Raw genomic sequence first — 22673 nt, forward strand, 5'->3', positions numbered from 1 at the left:
CTCCAAAGCCAGTGCTTTTTTTCCCCAACCCCAGAATGGCGGCACCTCAGCTTAATAGCAGTATTTGGAAAGGCATCCTACCAAGAGGTGAAATAGATTTGGCAACTAGAGGGAGCTCTAGGCAGTAATGACAGCAGCAGAAGACTGCAGTATTTGAGTGCTGTTTGTGAACACCCAGAGTGTTGGGTATCACAGGGTCTCCAGCCGGTGCCTGTGCATCTGTATGAGAATCACATGCTGTCAGGGCCAAAAGGGACTCAGCATTCATTCATCCAGACGACTGACAGGCAGAGCCAAGCCCAGCAAGGAGAGGGTGCTTGTTAGAGGCCCACCGTCACATTAACTGCAGCCCACTTACTTCTAGTCATGCACCAGCCACAGCTCCTTTTCCCTAGCTCTGCTTCAGGTGAACTACCAATGACTTTGGAAGTGGGGTAGAGCTAGGAGGGTGGTGAGGAAAGTAGGATCTTATGATGCAGAAGGTGGGGAATGGGTGAAACTTGGCCATCCCTTTACTCCCCACACTTCCAACTAGAAAGCTTTTATTCTTTCTGGCCATCTTGGGTGGACACTGGAGCATTAGAAGCCTACTGTGCACCCCATCTCTCCTCCCTAACAACTCCTCTCTGCTAAGGAGAGGATAGAGCCCCCTGGAGGCTTCATTCTTTAAAGAACTCAGCTATTCTTGAGTTAAAGAGAGTCCTATAGCCTAGGATGCCAGATCAACCCTGCTTCTGGTCCTTTGGTTACTTCATCCCTTCACTGTCAGATACAGTCATCTTCTATCCCCACAGTCCAGCTAACCAGAGACAAAATTATCAAGTCAGAGAATTCCACCCATTTTTCCCATCAAGGGTTAAATGCTTTCATGTGGTTGAGTACCTTGGATCAGATAAGCCAATTTGAAGTAAGGGATTCAATACTACCTCTTCTAGAAGAGTTAACATTTTAATAGAGTACCCTGTTTAATAGAGGCTACTACTACTTTAATAGAGTAGGACAATGTTTCACCCTGTAGTGAGGTTCAGATGATAGACCATCAGCCACTGTAAGAGGTAAGTGGTAGATTTATGTAAACATAAAGTGATGACTCATCTTACTGTTTAAATGACCACACTTCTCACTTACAGGTATGGACCATCTGACTTCACATTCCATATAGTAGGATAAGAAAGAGCATAAAGGCCCAGATTTCAAGCAACTGGACCCAAACCAAACAACCTACATACAGGCTGTAGGTGGGTGGTGTCTAACCTCCCCACCCATGCCCCCTTCAGTAGCATTCTGTCAAGTACTAATCAGCTCTGTTTGACCCACTTTGTCCTCACACCCACCTAGGCCTAAAATCACTGATGAGAACATTAAACCCCAAAGAAGTGATTTAGTAATGTTGCTGGTACCAGAGCCCAAGGTGGTTTTAGAACTCCCTGCTGAGAAGTCCCTCCTATTACTCCAAAGGGAAATGGCTCCATTTAACAGAACTTCCCCCTAGGGGTTTTGAGGGAAAAGAATGTTAGGCCAGAGATGGAAAGTGGTTTGTTTTTTTGGTTTTTGGTGGGTTTTTTTTTTGTTTTTGTTTTTGTTTTTTTGCTTTTTAGGGCTGCACTTGTGACATATGGAAGTTCCCGGGCTAGGGGTCAATTTGGAGCTACAGCTGCCAGCCTACCACAGCCACAGCAATGCACGATCCTAGCCATGTCTGTGACCTACCCAACAGCTTATGGCAACGCCAAATCCTTAACCCACCAAGCAAGGCCAGAGATCAAACCTGCATCCTCTTGGATGTTAGTTAAATTCGTTAACCACTGAGCCATGATGGGAACTCCTGGAAAGATTAAAAAAAAAAAAACAAAAACAAAAACAGAAAATCATCCCAAACCCAGGACCCAAACATACTCATGGACTAATAGGGAGCTCATTTTCCTTACTTGCTCCTATTTTTCATCTGGTCCTCAAAATATGGGGGTTTTTCCTGCTCTGAACTCCCTCCTTCCTCATTTCAACACTGTCCTTGGAGAGCACATTAATTCCTAAGCTTTCAGCTAACAGTGCTACATAGATGACTTGTAAGCCAGCCAGCTCTCGGCTCTACTCCAGCTGAAGCCCCAAAGTTCTGACTAACGAACATCTCCATATAAGTATCCTACCACCTGTCTAAAATCAAATCATCCTTCCGTATACCCAATTTATGCTAATGAAACCATCGTTTGTTTGGTTCCCTCAAATCACCTAAATAACTACTGTTCTTCTGAGGCATTTGTTTTTGCCCCCATTCCACCTCTGCATCCAGGCTGTCACTCAGACCTGTTGGATTTTAATGATGGGTCTTATTGAAGACTATAGAGTCTTATCTACTCTAATTCATGGCATATTGTTTTCTTTTATGTATTGCAATTTTTAGCTTATGAGCTCAGTCCTAAGTCGGGGTTTACCTGGGCAATAATATTCTGTAACCTGGGTTGAGGGTATGTTTCTCCTAAGTAATTTTGTATTGGCTTCTGCCAGGCATTCTAGGAATATCAACTGATGAAGACCAGTCTTTTTATTTTTTTGGTCTTTTTAAGGCTGCACCTGGAGCATATGGAGGTTCCTAGTCTGGGGGTCAAATCAGAGCTGTAGCCTCGGGCCTACGCTACAGCCACAGCCATGCCAGGTCTGAGCTTCGTCTTTGATCTACACCACAGCTTACAGCAATGCCAGATCCTTAACCCACTGCGTGAGGCCAAGGAACGAACCTGTGTCCTCATGGATACTAGTCAGATTCATTTCCACTGAGCCATGATGGGAACTCCTGAATATCAGTCTTTATGTTAATTGCTTGGCTTGGGATTCTTGTACTATGCAGGTGTTGTGAGTTCAAACTCTAATTTGGGTAGTTATAAATTCTCAGAGGGAACTCCCTCTGCTGTACCCAGGGCCCAGGTCACGACTGACAAGAAACATGCTTCCTTCCCCACATCTCCTGTGGTTAATCGCAGCACATCTTGTGCTTATATTTGTTAGTCTGAGTTCCCTTGTTTTGGTGCAAGTAGATTTGCTTTCCTTTTTGAAATTTCAGCTAGGCATTTCAGATATCTGTTATATTTTGTGAATCGGTCCATGCATTCTGTAGCAGGAGGGACTTTGGCTTATTCGAAATACTGCTGAAGGAGTTCCTGTTATGGCAGGTGGGAAATGAATCTGACTAGTATCCGTGAGGATGAGGGTTTGATCCCTGGCCTCGTTCAGTGGGTCAGGGATCATGGCATTGGTGTGAGCTGTGGTGTAGGGCACAGATGCAGCTCGGATCTGGTGTTGCAGTGGCTGTGGTGTAGGCTGGTAGCTGTAGCTCTTAGCCTGGGAACTTCCATATGCCATGAGTGTGGTCCTAAAAAAAAAAAAAGAAAGAAAAAGAAAAGAAATATTGATGAAAATTAAAGCCAGAAGATACTGATTCCTCTATTAAAATATTTCCCCCATTTCTCCTCTGTGCCTATTGCCAGCACCTCAGTCCATGCCACCCCCTCCACATACACAAACACTTTGGCTCTGACAAGCACATATAACACGAAGGGGAAGGAGCTCACAGGAACATGCTGTTTGACCCCTTCTTCTCTGGAGGAGGAAACTGAGGTCCAAGAAGTTTGAGGATTTTCTTAAGGGCACACAGATGAGGAGAGATTCAAATGGGCCTTGAACTTGGGCTTTCCACTTCCAAGACCAGTGTATATCCATATGTCCACTTGTTGTACAAGTATTTCTGAGTGCCTACCATATCCTGGGCCAGTGGTTCCTGAATTTTTCCCTTCCAGTGCACCTGAGGAATTCAACGCACATGCATTAGTAACAAAGCCTCACTCAAATCATCTCACCCTGGAGAGACAAGGAAGAGTAATGGGAGTCTAGATGCAGTCGGATACGGAGGAGAGTTTGACAGAGCAACCTAGAGTGCTATTTCCTCCCTCTTCACCCCAATATCTGTGCCCTGTTTTGAGACAATCCTGCACTATACCAAACTACTTCCTGTGGTCCCTCGCCACCATTCTCTCTCCTTCCATTTCACATTGCACAGCACTGATATAATTTCCCTAAACTGTTACTCATGGTGTTTTATCTCAAACTGACCACAGCTTCCACCTTCCCACCAAAAAATACATTGCAGTTAGAGCCCTCCATATCTGATTCAATCTTATCATCCACCCTCCTCTGTCATCTCTCCCTTTGCTCTGTCCTCTCCCCTCCCCCACCCCCACATATTATCCAAATCCTCCCACTGTTGGTCCCCTTCAAGGGCAGAGACCTTGTTTGATCCACATGTGTAGCCACTATATCACCAAGCTTTCTGCCCAGCACACCTAGATGCTTAACTGTTGTGTTAATGGGTTGGCAAAAGAAAAAGATGGAGCTCCCATCGTGGCTCAGCAGAAACAAATCTGACTAGCATCCATGAGGACCAGGTTCCACCCCTGGCCTCACTCAGTGGGTTGAAAATCTGGCATTGCCGTGAGCTGTGGTGTAGGTCGAAGACGAGGCTCAGATCCTGAGTTGCTGTGGCTGTGGTGTAGGCCGGCAGTTGTAGCTCTGATTCGACCCCTAGCCTGGGAACTTCCATATGCCATGGGTGTGGCCCTGAAAAGAAAAGAAAAAGAAAAGAAAGCCTAAAAAAAGAAGGGAAAAAGAGAAGGGGGAAAAGGAAGGAAGGTGGTTTGAGAGCATGAAACTGGGAAAGGATTAGGAGGGAAATGGAAAGAAGCAAGACTGAGGTCCTGGTCCAAGCTATAAGGTCCCATGAATGGGATCGCAGTTCTGGCTGGTCTGTGCCTGTCAATTTCTTCCTTAATCCATGATGCTGTGCCTCAGCTCTGGGCCTCCAGATGTGTCGTCATTCAGCTCTCTCCTTTTTGGTTTCTCTGGCCCACATGGAGTGGGATTCAGTTTAACATTTTTAGAACCGTGGTTCCCATAACAACCAAGCAGGAACTGTTGTCCATAAAATGTAGCATGGGCACACGTGTGAACATGCATACACATATATGCACAGGTGTACATGTGTGCACCTGCGCACACACACAAGTACATGCATGTTGACTTACACGTGCATTCACTCGTACATATACACACTTATCAACCAACATGTATGTACATGCATGCATCTGCACATGCGTGTACTCATAAACACACATGCACACATGTGCATATGTATAGCTATACACCTGCACACACATCTGATATATACACATGCACAAAAATGCATGTGTACATACACAAGCATGCCCCAAACTGTTTTTGCATATTCGCAGGAAACACAGAGTGAGGACAAATATCACCAGAACAAAAGACAATATGTGGATATTTTTAGCAGTCTGCACAAGCAGGTGGATTTAGAGAATCTTCATTTTTTTTTTTTTTTTTTTTTGGCCATGCCTGAAACATGTGGAATTCCCTAGCCAGGGATCAAACCTGCGCCACAGTAGCAATCCAAGCCACTGCAGTGACCATGCCAAATCCTTAACCCACTGAGTCACAAGGGATCTCTTCATTTTGGCAGGGGAAGGCTCAGTGGGGTTAGTATAGCAAAGGGGTGGCTGGAGGGCACTGTATTTAAGCATAGACTTTGGAGAAATGTGACTTGAATTCAAATCCTAATGTGCCCTTTCTTGAGCTCTGAACTTTAGCTTTCCAATCACTGTAAAGTGGGGGTGGTAATAATAACACCTACTCAATAGGTTTATTGACAATTGAATAATATGCATAAAAATGATTAGTGTTATGCCCAGCATTTGGTTCATAGGAGCTGTTGTAATTGAGGTCTTAGGATAATGATTTCTTATTTGCTCAATCTAAGACTTTCTGAAGGGGGAAAGAAATGCAGGAGCTAGAGGAAAGTCTGACATGACTGGCCTGGGTCCATATTAAATTTGCCTCTATTCACAAGCCACCTGACAGGAGTTCCCACTGTGGCTCAGTGGTTAATGAACCTGACTACTATCCATGAGGATGCTGGTTCAATCCCTGGCCTTGCTCAATGGGTTAGGGATCCAGCATTGCCCTGAGCTGTAGTTTAGGTCACAGACATGGCTCAGATCTCCCATTGCTGTGGCTGTGCTGTAGGTGGGCAGCTACAGCTCCGATTCAACCCCTAGCCTGAGAACTTCACTATGCTGCAGGTAGGGCCCTAAAAAGCCAAAAAACAAAACAAAACAAAACAAAACCAAACCAAAAACCAAAAAGCCACCTGACAACTCTACAAATTATCCTTCCAGGTACTAAATAAACAATGTCTCTGGCTTAGCAGAAAGAGGATGGGGTCAAGGAAAGTCGCCATCAGCCTCATTTATTGGAGAACCCTGGGGCCATGCTGGATTTCTGTTCTGCTATAGCTGGACCACCCCTCATGGTCTTGGCCCTCATCCCTTCCCAAGCCAGTTTCTTTGCCTTTGCCCAAGCACTACCCCTAGTCTGAAATGCCGTTTCTTCCTTTCCTTATCCAAAGCTCAATTCATCTCAGCACTGGGCTTAGTAACCCCAACACCCTGTCCGATTTCCCCACTGTGGCCCTGGAGATTTCCTTCAAGCCTAGGAGAGTCAGGTAATTCCTGCTTCAACAGCTGGATGGGCAGTAAGCCCAGGGTGGGCCCTCTAGGTGCTCCAGTCCCAGGGAGCTAGGCTTCTCCCTAACCAAGCGGTGAGGTGGGAGTGGCTGGGAAGGAACCAGGGCCAGAGGCCACTGCCCCTTTCTTCCTCCTCTAGCTGCTGGAAAGGATTTGTGACAGGGACACGTGCTCCTAGACAGCACCCTCAAGGGCAAGGTTGGGTCTCAGGGCATGATGGATGGACTCTGGCTGAAGACACTCCTAGTTCCTCTGGTTCCCTCGGGATGTCGAGAGGGCACTGACCCAGGCAGGCTCCGCTGAGACTGTGCATCTGACCCGAGGTCGCTGAGTGCACAACCCAGGCGCGCATCCCAGGAAGCTGCCTAGGGCCCGTGGTGCAGATCCCAGGAGTAGTGCAGCCTGCCGACTCTCTTCCCACAGAACTGCCCACCTCGAGGATTTGCCCCGAGTGGGAACAAACCCAAGCCAGAGTGGTAGGAGAAGTGGAGAGGTTCAGATTAAAGGTGGGCGGCAGAGGTCACAACAGGACGTGCCCGGAGAGGGAGAGGGCACTGGGCGGTGCCGCAACATAGGAAGACAGGGACTCGGGAGGAGCGTGGCGGGAGCTGCCCCTGCACCCCCAGGGCGGCGCCGCGGACCCCTCCCCCACCGAAGCCACCTTCAGCGGAAAACGTGGGGTCCCGGCGCAGCCGCTTCTGGCGGCATCTGCCGCTCCCCAGCTCGCGGGAGAGCCCGCCCCGGAGGAGGGGCCGGCTCCGCCCCACCTCCTCGCCGCCTCCCTCCCCCTTCCCCCTTCCCTTCCTTTCCTCGGGCCGCGCGCCCCCTCCTCCCTCCTCCTCCTCCATCCTTCCCCCACCCTGTTTGTGTGCCCCTCCCGCTGCGACTGGCTGGGAGGCTCGGCCGCCCCCGCCCCGAGAGGGAGGCGGGGGCGCTAGCCGCGGCGGCCACCCGAGGCTGCGGAGGGGAACAAGATCCGAGGCCCCGAGGCGGCCCTGCATCTGGCCCAGGCACGCGGGGGCTGCCTCTGCACCCCCCAGCCGAGGGCCGCGGGGCCTGGCCTCGTCGCGGGGTGGAGGAGGTAAGGGCGAGTCGCGGGCGCGCTGCGGGACCGCTCCTGGAGAGAAGGCAGGGAGGACCCCAGCCGCCGTCTCTTCCTCTTGCTTCTCCCCCACAGCCCTCTGGAGGCCCGAGAGGCTCCCGGACCGGCAGGGATTTGGCCTGGCCAGGCCAGAGGCAAGGAAGGGGTTAAGCTAAGGAATTAAAATCAGACCGATTTGAGACCAGTCTTCCCATCCCCCCCTCTCACCAGTCGCTCTCTGAGCCAGGTTGGGGGGCGGGGGCGGGTTCCAGACCCCACTGGGACTCTGGACCTTGGAGAGCAGGGGCCAGAAGGAGGGAGGTGCAAGAGCCCCCCTCAAACCCCAGCCCTCTCCACCTGCTTTTGAGAAGGGGTGGGGGAGGGGCTTAGTGTTGAGGCCTGGCTGGGCACCTGTGCGGGTGTCTGAGGGTGGGAGGGTTTGGGTGCCTGTGCGCACGTGTGATAGTCTGGATGGTTTGGAGGTGTGCGTGTGTGCACACGCATATTTCTGTCTCCTCATATCCCAGTGCCTCCGCCGGTGATTGTGCCCAGGGTGATCTGGATGTGTGCGCCCCACTGCATTGCTTTGCATGTGAGTGTGTGCCACGGTGCCTGTGTGCACTTGCCACAGTCTGCCTGTGAGTAGGAGTGGGGCCTGCTCTCTCTTTAGGTCCAATCTTCAGCGAGGGGCCCGGCTGGTTTTCTGGGTGTGGGATCCAGGTGCTGGAGCCAAGTGTGTGTGACCTTGGGAGGTGTGTGCATGTTTGCAGGAGTCTGACAGTGAGGCAGGAGCTTAGAACAGAAAAGGCAGTGTCAGGGCTGCGAGGAAGCAGGGGACTGGACCCATTGACCGCTGTAGGTCTTCACCAGGCTATAGTGACTGCTCTGGGAGGTACATGTATTGTGCCACAGCTCCAGGTGTGAGGAGCCAGAGCCCCCCACCTTCTTGGGGCATCCAGAAGGATTTGGAGCATCAAGGGGCATTCCTTTATTCCCCATCCACAGGGACACCTCCAGCTGCCTCCCCACCTGCAGGCAGATGTCTCCGGGAAGCAGCGAGATTAGAGTTGCATTTCTTTGGCCTGTAATGACATCAACTAATAACCAAATTTTTTCCTTCCCCATTCTGTAATTTCTACTTTCTCTGCTTTCCTGCATGTGGGTTTTATATGAAAAGGGAGAAAGAGCTCTTGGACCTGGAAGGCCAAGTGAGAGGAGATGCCAGGGGCATGGTGGTGAGCTGGGGGCAGAGGGAATGACCATCAGAAACCAAACTCAGTGAACTTCTCAATTTTGCCTGATCTGAATTTACAAGACAGAGATTGGGGGCAGAGTGGGGAGAGTGAGGGTTTGGTGATTTCTACATACTTCTTTCTAGATTTGGGGAATAGTTGTTTTTGGAATATTTCTAGTAGAAAGGGGGTCATGGTTGTGGAAAGGTGATTGTCATACTGCCTTTGAATTCCCTGGACTTTCCTATCTCTCTCTAGCCCACCACACCCTGTATTCATTCATTCAACAAACACTACCGAGTGCTACTATGGCCCAACCTGTGAATATTATAGTATTAGTAGGACATTCCACTCACAATCAGAAGGAACATAGCATTGAAACTAAGAGCCTGGTTTTTGAAGTCAATCAAATAGGACTGGGTTCAAATCCTAGTTTGTCACTCTTTCACTTCTTCACTGGTGTATAATAAACCTCCCCAGAATATAGGGGCTTAAAACAACACTGATTTATTGTTTATTATTGTGGTCTGTGGGTTGGCTGTGGCAGTAGCTGTGGACTCATTTGGCACTACTCAGCTGCATACAGTTGAGAGACTGGCTGAAACGAAACATCACAATGGCCTTTCATCCACCAAGGCCTCTCTATGCATGGCATCTGATCACTTAGTAGTCTGGCCCAAGCTTTCCACATAGCAGCTGGATCCCGAGAGGAAGTATTCCAAGAGGATAAACTCTAAGCAACTGCTTATCAAACCTCTGCCTGCATCAGGCTTGATTAACGTCCCATTGGCCAAAGTCACACGGCCAAGCTCTGAGCCAGTGTGGGCGAGGACCACATAAGGGCAGGAATACTGGGAGGCATGGCACATTGGATGCCACCAAGGCAACAGTCTGTTATAGTCACTTACTGGCCTTGAACAAGCAATCTGGCCACTCTGAGCCCCAGTTTCCTCATCCTGTCATGGAAATGATATACTTACTTGGCAGCACTGTTGTGAGAACTCAGTGAAAACCATGTTGTCTCCCCAGAATAATTAGGAGGTAAATGTTCACCATTGTGGTTATTAGACTACAGGTACCTTATTGTCGTTGATCTTTGTGCCCCCAGTGTCTGGTGTGGGCCTTGTGTGTGACATCTTTTTGTTGGGTGGATAAAATAGAATGAAGCAGACGAGTCCTAAGCACTGGAGCTCTGCTAGAGCAACAGTGTGGAGTAGACACAGCAAGATCTGACCTCCAATGGGTGACTAGCAGAGCCAGGGGAGCCCTTGTTATTCCAGGTGATTCTTGAATTGATTTACTTGTAACCAAATTCACCCAGTTCCATGACAGTAAGTGGTGGAAATCACTTTGATTACATAAACCAATCCATTCATCCTCCAACATTCCCTGTGATTCCTCTAAGAATATACTGATGTCTCTTGTGCGTGGGAAAGGTGTGGGGATGAGTCATTGCCTGGCCTCTGCTCTCCAGTGTATGTGTAGGGTGGGATCTGATGTGCAGACAGGTCATGACCATCTAGCATGGGACACCTGTTACCATACGTGAAGAGCCATGGTTAGGAGCGATTTATGTTGTGATGTGACTTGAGCTGGAGGAGGGGGTAGAAGGCTTCACAGAAAGGGTCGCATCTGAGCTGGGCCTGTAGAATTTGCTGATTGGAGCAGGGAATCCCAGGAAGAGGGACCAGCATGAGCCAAGACTTGAGGATATGACATCACGTGGCACTTCTCAAGGAAGCCAGGCCCCCCTAGGGCTCACTCAGGATGCAGGCAGGAAGCAGAAGCTACGCTAGGGCTGACAAGGCTATGCAGTGGTCAGAGTCCAGACAAAGCGGGGTAGACGCTACTTCTTAGAAGATGCTGCCTTCAGAGATGTTTTATTAGAAGAAGGGTGACATGACTGGATCTCTTTTTGAGGAAACCATGAGAATTCAACGCTGAAGAAGGTATAGAGATTCCGGTTAGAAATAGTATCAGTGTCCAGATAGAAGGGTTAAGAAGGCTGGGGCAGTGGCTATAGGAATAGCAGGAAACAGAGGCAAATATTTAGGAGATAATATTGACCAAAATCAGCAACTGACGAGATCAGAGGAGGACTGAGGTTTCAGAGGTGTCTTGTGGGTGGCACACAGAGGCCTGAGAAGCTAGTGAGCTTGTTGGTCAAGATGGGAAACAGGAAGCAGGTTTGCAGGTGAGTGCCGTGGTGAGTTCACTATTAGCCATATTAAGCTCTGAGCTGCCTGCACTGAAACATCATCCATTTCGTCCTCTCTACTTGCTGCTTCTAAGAAGCACTTTTAAAAAAAGAGTTGCTATAAATTATAGGTCTGAGGCATGGAGTTATCCATGCCTCAGGCTAGCGGAAGTGATGGTATAGATTAAAATTAGCTTCTCCCGAAGAAGCATTTAAATATGTTCAGGTGTCTTTCATCTTCAGGACTGCCTTTGATTGGCCCAGGCAGCCTCCTCCCCTTTGCAGCTGAGCCTCCTTTGTGCACTCACTGTCTACTCACATTCTTACCTCACTCTCCTCAACCCACATCAGCCAGGCCCATCAAAGCTGCCGTCCTAGGGAGTTCCTGTTGTGGCTCAGCGGTAAGGAACCTGACTGGTATCCATGAGGTCGCGGGTTCAATCCCTGGCCTTGCTCAGTGGGTTAAGGATCTGGCATTGCCACCAGCTGTGGTGTAGGTCACAGACACAGCTTGGATCCTGCGTTTCTGTGGCTCTGGTGTAGGCTGGCAGCTGTAGCTCCAATTCGACCCCTAGCCTAGGAACCTCCATATGCTGCAGGTGCAGCCCCAAAAAGGCAAAAAGCAAACAAACAAAACCTGCCCTCTCTAAAATTGCCAGTGGACTTTTTCCATCTCTGCTCTGAATTGAGTGTCACCTCCTGTTGTCTCCACTGTTTTCGACACTCCTCCCTCCATCCAGCCATGACATCCTCTCCTGAGGTTTCCTGCCAGAATTCCCATGTCTACTGTTGGTTCTTAGGAACTTCCTGGTTCTTCTCCCTCTGCTGCCTCTCTGAGGGTCCACCTTCTTCCCTCCATCCCCCGCTCTCTTCTCTCTGCACCCTTTTCCTGGTCCTGCTCATCCGCTTTTGTTTTTAATGCTTAAATTGCCAGAACTGTATTTTCAACTCCATATTGCAAACTATGTGCCAAGCATCTCTACTTCCAAGGCCCACTAGAACCTCAAACTCATGGAATGTACAACCATACTCACTATCTCTCCCCCAAACCTGCCCTCATTCATTTTCCCTCCTTACTGAACCACATCCCCATCTACATAGATGCTCAAAACCCAAACTTGAGACTGATCCTTGAGTCCTCCCTTTTTGGATCCACTGCAGTCATTCTGTCCCCAAGCCTTCTCCGGTCTCCTTTCTTGATTGCTCTCAGATCTATCCTTTCCCAAATTTGCACTCCTGCTACCTTGGCTAATAATTTCTGTGTAGTGTTCCTACAGCCTTCTTCCTGACCATGGCCCTCTGTGGTCCATTCTCTAAACTACATCCGACTGAGGGAGTTCCCATTGTGGCACAGCAGAAATGAACCTGACTGGTATCCATGAGGATTCGGGTTTGATTCCTGGCCTCACTCAGTGGGTTAAGGATCTGGCATTGCTGTGAGCTGTGGTATAGGTCACAGATGCAGCTCGGATTTGGTGTACTGTGGCTGTGGTGTAGGCTGGCAGCTGTAGCTCCAATTCAACCCCTAGCCTGGGAACTTCCATATGCCGTGGGTCTGGCCCTAAAAAAAAATATGTGTGTGTGTGTGTACATAAACTACATCTGATTAAGTCCTTGCCATTCCTTCATTCCACAAACACCTACTGAGCACCTACCCCATGACGAGCACTGTTGGTAAGTGCTGGGGAAATAGCAGTGATTGAGAAAGACAATGTCTCTGCCCTCCTTTCTTGTCACTCCCTAGCCTTTGAATGTGCTCTTTCTGCTGCTCAGGACTGTTTATTCCCCTCCCCAACCTCATAATTGCCCTTCCTCACCTGACGACTTTACTTTGCTCTTCAAGAGTCAGCCTAGATGCTACCACATCTGGGGGTTCCTCAAGCCCTCAGTTCCTTGCATAGCATTTATCTCATGACTGCATCATCCAAAGACTTGGTCTGTCCCAGATCACAGACTGCTTGAAGGCAAGGTTTGGATCTTGGTCTGTGTGTCCTCAACATATCTAGCACAGCACCTGGCATAGTTCATGGCACAGAGTAGGTACTCAGTAAATGTATGTTGAATGAAGTTATGTTTGAATAGAGTTCAAGGAGAGAATTCTAGGTTAGACACGCAGATTTGCCAGAGTATTAGTTAAGACTTTTGATTGCAAGTGGACAGAAATCCAACCCAAACTATTTTAAGAAAAAAGGGGAGTTCCCGTCGTGGCGCAGTGGTTAATGAATCCGACTAGGAACCATGAGGTTGCGGGTTCGATCCCTGCCCTTGCTCAGTGGGTTAAGGATCTGGCGTTGCCGTGAGCTGTGGTGTAGGTCGCAGACGTGGCTCAGATCCTGCATTGCTGTGGCTCTGGCGTAGGCTGGCATCAACAGCTCCGATTGGACCCCTAGCCTGGGAACCTCCATATGCCTCGGGAGCGGCCCAACAAATGGCAAAAGACAAAAAAAAAAAAAAAAAAAGAACATGTACCAATTCATATAACTAGAAAGAAGAAGGATATTTGTGTTTTGGGCATAACTGTACCTAGGTTCTCAAAAATGGATGAAGACACGCTCTCTCTCTCTCTCTCTCTTTTTTTTTTTTTGTCTTTTTCCAGGGCCACACCCACGACCTATGGAGGTTCCCAGGCTAGGGATTTAATCAGAGCTACATCTGCCGGCCTACAGCAATACCAGATCAAGCCCCAGCTGCGACCTACACCACAGCTCATAGCAATGCTGGATCCTTAACCCACTGAGCAAGGCCAGGGATCAAACCTGCAACCTCCTGGTTCCTAGTTGGATTCATTAACCACTGAGCTGCGATGGGAACTCCAGGACTCTCTAACTCTTGAGTTGGCTTCACTCTGAGTGTTGACCATTTTTACCCCACTATTCATAGGTTGTCTCCATGTGGTGGGTTGAGGTTGCACAAGGCCATAGACAGCTCCATCATCCCTAGCATGTGATCCCAGAGAGATACGAGGACTCCTCAGTCTTTCATATAAACTCTCAGTGAAGGATCCACTTGGCTCAGCCTGAGGACTCAATATGGCCAAGAAGATGGGGTTCTGTGATTGTTTGGGCCTGGGTCCACCCTGCTAGGATCGGCAGCCCTGTCAGAACTACATGGAGTGGGCAGGAGCAGCTCACCAAAGATAGGATGAGATGTTGCCATTTCCAGAAGGTGAAGGAGACTTTCTGAGTAGGTAAGAACAATACTGGTCACTGCAGGAACTCTCAGTGACCACATGGTAGTGGAAGCAATGAAAATGCAAGGTTACCTGTGTTTCTGGCAGAGTCAATGTGCGAAAATGTGACCGTACACAGGAGCCAGAGAAGACACACATATTGGGATGGTTGGTCTTCTTTGAGGATATGAGACTCACACACTGGAAAACCATAAAACAAACATAAAAACCCCACAGATGCCTCTGATTGATTCTTCTACCCAAAGAAAATCTTGAACTGGACTTAAAAGAAAGTAGACTTGAAACAGACATCTGAGATGGGGGAAGAGATTACAGGTCCTAAGGATGGTGAGGAGGCAGGGCCAGGCCAGAAAAGGAGGCAGGTCTTAGGTCTATAGAGGTTGCTGATTTGGAAAGACTAGAATGCAAAGACCGTTCTGTTCTTAACAGGCTGCAAAACAGCTCTTAAAAGAGTGTTCTGTTAAGGTGATCATAGTGCAGGATTGTGATAGGATTTGAAGAGTCCACACTAGAATTTTTCTTTTTCCCTCTCTCCCTGCCCGCCCCCCATCACCTTCTTGCCTGCATTCGGGCACAGCTTCATGCTCATGCTGAGGATGTGGGTAGAGCTGGGCAGAAATATTGCTAAGAATGACTCATAGTCATTCCTCAGCTCCAGTAGATGGAGGAAAACTGTGGGGTGGGGTGGGCCGGCCTCAGGTGAAGAGCCACCCGGATCCCAGAACCCCTTTCTACATCTGGCTTGCACATCCACACTCGGGGCAGCACCTCCAGGTCTCCCCCTTCCCCTGCTCTCTACAAGCCTGGCTAGCAAGGTGCTTTGTAGGCAAGATTCCCCCATAGTAACTGGGACCAGCACTTAGCTGGGATGGACAGACATGCACAGATGCTCAGATGCCAGGCTGATCGTGAGCAACAACAGCCCTGTTCCTCAACAGCTGTGTGTGTGTGTGTGTGTGTGTGTGTGTGTGTGTGTGTGTGTGTGTACCAAATTCTACTTATAATATGTCCCTGGTCACTTTGCTGACTTTTCTGTTGTATCTAGAGTCAGTAGGCTGTCCAGGTTTTTTATTTCTTCTTGAGTCAATTTTGATAATTTACATTTTCCTTGAAAAGCATTCAGTTCATCCAGACTTTCAAAAATTTGGGCCAGGAGTTGTACCTGGTCGCATTTCAGGAATTAAAGAAAAATCTTCTCTGTGTCAGTGGTTAGATCCCTTTTTCTTATTATATGTGTTATGTATTATAGTGTTATGTATTTGTTTTCTTTCTTCTTTGTCTTCGAATAGACTTGCCAGAGGGCTATTTATTTTCTTGGTCTTTTCAGAGAACCATCTTTTGGATTTACCTCTCAAAGCTGCTCTTTGAGTTTTAATATCCCTAAAAGATGATGACATGAGAACAGTCACTAACATTTGCTTTTTTTAAAAAGAAATGTAAGGGAGTTCCCAATGTGGTTCAGCAGATGATGAACCCAGCTAGCATCCATGGGGATTCAGGTTCTATCCCTGGCCTCGCTCAGTGGGTTAAGGATCCAGCATTGCCGTGAGCTGTGGTGTAGGTCGAAGACCAGCTTGGATCCTTAGTTGCTGTGGCTGTGGTGTAGGCTGGTAATTGTAGCTCCAATTCAATCCCTAGCCTGGGAACTTCCATATGCCATGGGTGTCGCCCTGAAAAGCAAAATAAATAAATAAATAAAATAAAAAGAAATTTAAGTCCCTGTCTTATACATACTAAGGTTGTTTTTTGTTTTTGTTTTTGTTTTTATTTTTTAGGACCGCACCCGAGGCATATGGAAGTTACCATGCTAGGGATTGAATTGGAGCTACAGCTGCCGGTCTACACCACAGCCACAGCAATGGCGGATCCTTAACCCACTGAGTGAGGCCAGGGATCAAACCTGCATCTTCATGGGTACTAGTCGGGTTCGTTAACTGCTGAGCCACAACGGGAACACAATGGGAACTCCCCTAAGGTATTTTTAGATCAAAAAAATACAATGCCTTGGATTTGCTTGAGATTATCTGGTGGTGAGCTGGGTGAAGTGTGAAGCCCGGAGCAGTGTACAGATGAAACAAACTGGCCATGAGTTGATAATTTCTGAAGCTAGAGGATGGGTACATCAGCATTTTTCTTTATTTTGGAATATGTGTGAAAATGTCCATAACAAAAAGTTGTGTTTTTTAATCTTTGTCTCACCATGCATATCAAAAATTTCTAGATGGATTAAAACTTCAATGTATAAAGGGAAACCACACAGCTTTGTAGTATTTGAATGCTACCAAGTCATTATCAGTGTCTAGTATTATGGTTATTTATTTAAAGCCCTTAATTTAAAAAATGTTCTGGGAGTTCCTGTTGTGGCGCAGTGGTTAACGAATCTGACTAGGAACCATGAGGTTGCGGGTTCGGTCCCTGCCCTTGCTCAGTGGGTTAATGATCCGGCGTTGCCGTGAGCTGTGGTGTAGGTTGCAGACGCAGCTCGGATCCCGCGTTGCTGTGGCTCTGGCGTAGGCTGGTGGCTACAGCTCCGATTCAACCCCTAGCCTGGGAACCTCCATATGCCGCGGGAGCGGCCCAAGAAATAGCAACGACAAAAAGACCAAAAAAAAAAAAAAAAAAAGTTCTGGACTTAAAGAAAAAAAAGAAATCACAAAGTACTGAAAGAAAACATATATAACTGTTTATATAATTCTTGGGTAGGGATGGACCTCCTAAGGATTACAACAGAATCTGGAATCCTAAAGAGGAGTTCCCGTTGTGGTGCGGCAGAAATGAATCTGATTAGTATCCATGAGGATACGGATTCAATCCCTGGCCTCCATTTGGTGGGTCGGGGATCTGGTGTTGCCATGAGCTGCAGTGTAGGTCACAGATGAGGCCCAGACCTGGTGTTGCTGTGTCTGTGGCCTAGGCCAGCAGCTGTAGCTCTGATTCAACCCCTAGCCTGGAAACTTCCATATGCCGCAGGTGTAGCCCTAAAAAGCAAAAGAAAGAAAGAAAGCCTAAAGATTTTACTGAAGCAAACTTTACGGCTTTAGTATCAATAAAGACTGTAAAAAAAAAGTAAAAGCCAATCAACATACTTGAAAAAAATATATTTGTAGTATGTAAAAGACAAGAGATCAATACTATAAAAAGCCTTTGCAAATCAATGAGAAAAGATGAACGTTCAGTATAAAAATGAGTAAAGTAGTGGCATAGACAAGTCACCAAAAAGATATAAATGATGATAAATTGTGAAAAAATACCCAGCTATTAGTAATCAAAGAAATGCAAATGAAACTGCCAGGCCATTTTTCACTTTCAAATTGGCAAGAGTACATCAAGACCAAAGGATGAAGCTGAGGCGTTTGGCTGCAGTTAACAGATGATGGGCACCATTGCAGAAGCATGAGCAGGAGTCCTCTGTTGACAGAGGCACCTGCCACCTTACATAGCATGGTAGAGAGCTATGACACTGAAGGCTGGGCTGGGGTGGGGAGAGCATAAAGCATGAGAAAAGAACCGTTGTGTTGAGAGCATTTGAAGAAAAGATCAGCAGGTCTGGATGGTTAGCAGAGAGCAAAATCTAGATGGCTAGGACTGTGGGGTAAGTAGGAGGACAGTGGCACAGTTGAGGGGAACAGGGATGCTGGGAGTGGGTGAAGGGAAGTCCAAGGTTAGTTTTTTGACCCTGTGGGTTACTGTGTCAGTCTAGAGCCTCATTACCCACAGCTGACTCAAAGGTTTCAAGCTACAACATTTTTTTTTTTTTTTTTTTTGGCTGCCTCACAATTGCCAAGTCCTGGTTAAAGTTTGAGGCACATCTGGATCAGGATGCTCAAGGGATGTCATAAGGAGTCTTTCTTCTTCTTGCCTAAGAGAGAGGACAGAAATGGCCTGCAGCAGCTCCAGGCTCACATTCAGCCAGCTGAGCACAGGTCCTGGAGTACTGGTCTGGTCTAGGAAACGTGCCCAGTAGCAGGTGATAACTGGGACTAATGAACAGGCCAAGGTCACATGCACGTCCCTGGAGCCAGGGGGTGGGATCAGCCTTACCCAAACAGCATGGACTCAGAGTGAAGGGAATGGTTCTCCAAGGGAAAACCAAGGGTGGGAGGTGTCTACCCACAAAGGGGGACTGGAGTTGAGCAGCAAAAACAATAAATGTCTACTACGTTCCTCCTTTGTCCAAGATCTAGACAGATCCTTCCTGTATAATTTAAACAGTTTTTCTCTATTTATCATAATGCAACTATCCCTCACAAAACAGAAAACACACTTTTTTGTTGTTGTAGTTGTCTTATTACCATTTCTGTGACCTACACCGCAGCTTGCGGCAATGCTGGATCCTTAGCCCACTGAGTGAGGCCAGGGATCAAACCGAAACCTCATGGTTCCTAGTTGGATTCATTTCCGCTGTGCCATGATAGGAACTCCAAAACCCGAGGCATATGGAGGTTCCCAGGCCAGGGGTCGAATTGGAGCTGTAGCTGGGGCCTACACCACAGCCACAGCAACACAGGATCCAAGCCACGTCTGCAACCTACACCACAGCTTATGGAAACGCCGGATCCTTAACCCACTGAGCGAGGCCAGGGATTGAACCCGCAACCTCATCTTTCCTAGTCAGATTCGTTAACCACCGAGCCACTACGGGAACTCCCATAAAACACACTTGTCCCATCTCTGGAAGGAGATATTCCAGGTTCTCACCCACTTACCACATCCAGCTCCAATTCCGGATCTTGGTGATGGGCTATCTTTCACAGTACTGAGCTAGCCCCTCATGGTCTTTCAATGTATGGCCAAACTACAATGATGAAAGAAAAATTGGATAGCTGGGAGTTCTCCCTGTGGCTCGGTGGGTTAAAAACTCAATTAGTATCCATGAGGATGCAGGTTTGATCCCTAGCCTTGCTCAGTGGACTAAGGATCTGGCATTGCTGCGACCTGTGGTGTAAGTTGCAGATGTGGCTCGAATCTGATATTCCTGTGGCTGTGGCATAGGCAGCAGCTGTATCTCTGATTCTACTCCTAGCCTGGGAACTTCCATATGCTGCAGGTGCGGCCCTAAAAAGAAAAAAAAAAATCGGATAGCGGAAAGAACAAAACCCCTCCTTGTTGAAGAGGGGAGATGAGGGAAAACACTCACAGGTCACAGGTCATTTCCCAGTCCACTTGCTTGACCAGTCAGCATGGGTGAGGTTCACTGGCCCACCTACCCGCTCTGGTTCTTCTGTCTCTGAGAGCCTCCCTTATCCTTTGAGCTCTGTGGCCATGTGCAAAAGGGGTTTTGGAGTGGCTGTCATGGCGTATCAGAAATGAATCCTACTAGGAACCATGAGGTTTCAATTCGATCCCTGACCTCTCTCAGTGGGTTAAGGATCCGGCGTTGCCGCAAGCTGCGGTGTAGGTCATAGATGCAGCTAGGATCTGGCGTTGCTGTGGCTGTGGTGGAGGCCGGCAACTGTGGCTCTGATTAGACCCTTAGCCTGGGAACCTCCGTATACCATGGGTGTGGCCCTAAAAAGCAAAACAAACAAAAAACTGAAAGGGGTTTTGAGGGGTCACCTCCCATTGGTGCAGGTTTAGGGGTGGGAAACGTTAGGGGCTGAGTAATCCCTGGCCTTTGTTTTCCAGGTTTGTGGTTTTTTTCCTGGCAGTACAATCCCCTTAATCATTAGGAAGCTCTCAATCAGTTTGCATTCAGCTATCCCCAGAGCCATTAACCAAACTAGAGACCTCATTGAAAGTTATAATTCTTGAATCAAGTCCCTGGTGATGGTGTTGGGGGAGGAGAAGGCGTTGTCTCTTAGCAACAGGCCTTGGTGCTCTGCCTGTCCCAGGAGCCCATGGTTCTGTGGCTCTAGCTAGGCCTCTGCCGCCAGGCAATGCAAACTCCTCATCTATGGTGAAAGGCAGAGCTCAGTGGCCCCTTCTCAGTCAAGCTGCATCCCAGTGGAAGGCTGCTTGTAATGGTTGCCTCCTTTGAGCTGGGAGGGCACAGCAGGAGGGGTTCGAGAGGGCCTGAGGAGTCAAGAGCCTCTCAGGCCCAGGTTTGTCTCCCTCTGTGTTTCCAGCCTGCCTATCTTTAGCTAGAAACAGAGAACTGGCTCTTAATTATCTGACTCTCAGCCATACTGGATTACTGGCCTTAGGCAGAAAGGGCCTTTCTGGGCAAAGCAGCATTTTCTTCCCCTCTGCTTTCCGATAGGCCTTTTTCAGCCGGAGTGTGTCTCTTTCTTATTGGACCTTTCTGAGGTTTCTGGGAAAGGCCGTACCCCAGCATGGTGACATTTTTCTACAAGTCCCCTAAAGTGCCAGTCTTGGTAGGAATATCTGAGCTCTAGATGCAGTGGAAGCATTTAATCAGCTGCTTTGCTGCTTTGTAGCAGGATTCACCAACTTCTGAGTAAGAAGCGGTACTACCCCACTTAGTTCAGCTAGCTCCTTCTTAGGGTCTATCTTTTCAAAATTTCATTTCTGATTCTAATTTCTGGGTTCGGAATTTTCCTTGGTACCAGTAACAGAGACCCAACTCCAGCTGGCCAAAACAGAAAAGGGAATTGATTGGATCACACCATTGAACAAGCCAGGATCTCAGTGTAGCAATCTCTTTCTCCATCTCAGCTCTGCCTCTGCATTGGCTTCATTCCCAGGTGGGTCCTCCCGAAGGAGACAAAGATGGCCCTCACGGCTCTGGCCCTCCCCATCCGCTTAGAAACCTGAGCCCAAAGAGGATGCACTCCCCAGTAATGCCAGAGAAGTCTTGGAGAAATGACTCCCTGAGACAAGGCAGCTGATCTGTGTCCATCTCAGGACTTGGATCCGCCAGGCCTATATCGCATTCTTCTCCTGCAATCAGGGTGGATCATCAACCCCCACCCAGACCACATGGACTGAGAAAGTGGAGAAGGAACGATGGTTCCCCACAGTCAAAGCAGGGTGCTCTTGCCAGAAGGAAGACTGGGTGTTGGGCTGGTAAAGGGAACAGACATCCACCCATACATCCCTGTGGAAAGCCAGGAGGCGGTCCGAACTCAAGAATAGGTCAGGAAAGGGAGGTAGAGCTGAGAGTCAAGGCTTAAAGGTGTGCGTGAAGCAGACTACCTGGGAGAGGATAGAGGCAAAGAGGGCATCAAGGCAGACCTCCCACCAGGAGACAGGAAGAGTAGGAAGGCAGCAAGAAGAGGAGGTCAGAGAGGCCAAACAGGGCAGCAAGGGACCAGGTGGATGAAGACCCTTGATGACAACTGCATTGTCTGATTAGCAGGTGGCCTGTGAGCCAGAGGAGCACAGTGACAGCAGAGGGTGGTTGAAGCCCAATTGCCGGCAGTTAGGAAGAGGATGGCAGTGAGGAATGGGGTAGAGATTTCGTGAGGCGGGAAGCCAGGAATGAGGGGGAATGGGCACCAAGAGTCCAGGGTGACTGGGATGGGATGCAGGAAGGGTAGGGACTTGTGCCAGAAGGGGCCCGAAAAAGACAAATATGGCCCTTGGAGCAAAGGGTAGTGCAGGATGGGAGGGCATAGGACAGAAGCAGGACCAGGAACAAACAGTGACACGCACACATAGGTATCATCAGATGAGGTGACATCTTGGTCACTGCACCATGGTACTAACAGATCAGCCAGTCTGATGAGTATGGTTTGGAAGTCATAGAAATAGGGTTTGGGGTTTTGTTGTTGTTGTTTTGAGATGTAACATACATACAGCCAAGTACCTGTGGGTGCACTAATCTAAGTGTACACCTGTATAACCACCACTCATATCAAGATAGAGAACATCTTCAGCATAAGTTTCCCTCCTGCCCCTTCCAGTCCACACAGGCCTCAGGGGGTAACCTCTGTTCTGACTTCCATCATCATCAATTTAGTCTGTTCTTGAGCTCCATTATGCACGAAATCCACAGTGTGCACTCTGGTGTGGCTGCTTTGATGCAGCATAATGTTAAATGGATTCACCCATGTTGTTGCATGTACCAGGGGTTCTTTTTCTTATTGCTGGGTAACATCCCGTTATGAATATAACACAATTTATCCATTCTACTGGTGATGGGCACTTGAGTTATGTCCAGGTTGGGACTATTATAAATAAAACTAATGCCTTTTTTTTTCTTCTTCTGCTTCTTCTTAGAGAATTCTCATTCTTTCTCACGCTCGTGCATGTACAGCCCTCACACAGGTACCAGAGCAGGCCAGTTCGCTCTGGCAGGACTGGCCGTTGGTCCCACCTCGCCCCTCTCTTCTGGGCATGTGTTTTCTGGGGAAGTCCTTTTCGTCAAGGATCGGGGCATAAGGGATGGAGATGCGGAGGGTTACTACCCTCCTAAGGCTTGCTCCCTCTCTTCTAGCCTCCTTGCCCCTGGCCGCCAGCGCCCTGAGCCTGCCTGACCCCT

At 48.3% G+C, this 22673-nt stretch overlaps 1 protein-coding gene across 1 annotated transcript; it reads left to right on the top strand.

The window, feature by feature from the left end:
• The first annotated feature begins 35 nt into the window (after positions 1-35).
• On the top strand, positions 36-22668 carry LOC146404726 (uncharacterized). The gene is made up of 4 exons (XM_085020120.1): positions 36-124; positions 7097-7671; positions 20800-20934; positions 22412-22668. The coding sequence occupies exons 1-4, from the start codon at positions 36-38 to the stop codon at positions 22666-22668; spliced, it is 1056 nt and encodes a 351-aa protein (XP_084876246.1).
• Positions 22669-22673: the final 5 nt, after the last annotated feature.

The sequence above is a fragment of the Sus scrofa genome, chromosome 3 (genome assembly GCF_054392235.1).
Source record: "Sus scrofa isolate SSC_HxYL_T2T_F1_AM1 chromosome 3, Sscrofa_HxYL_maternal_Yorkshire_Landrace_v2.0, whole genome shotgun sequence".
In the NCBI taxonomy this organism is placed as follows: Eukaryota; Metazoa; Chordata; class Mammalia; order Artiodactyla; family Suidae; genus Sus; species Sus scrofa.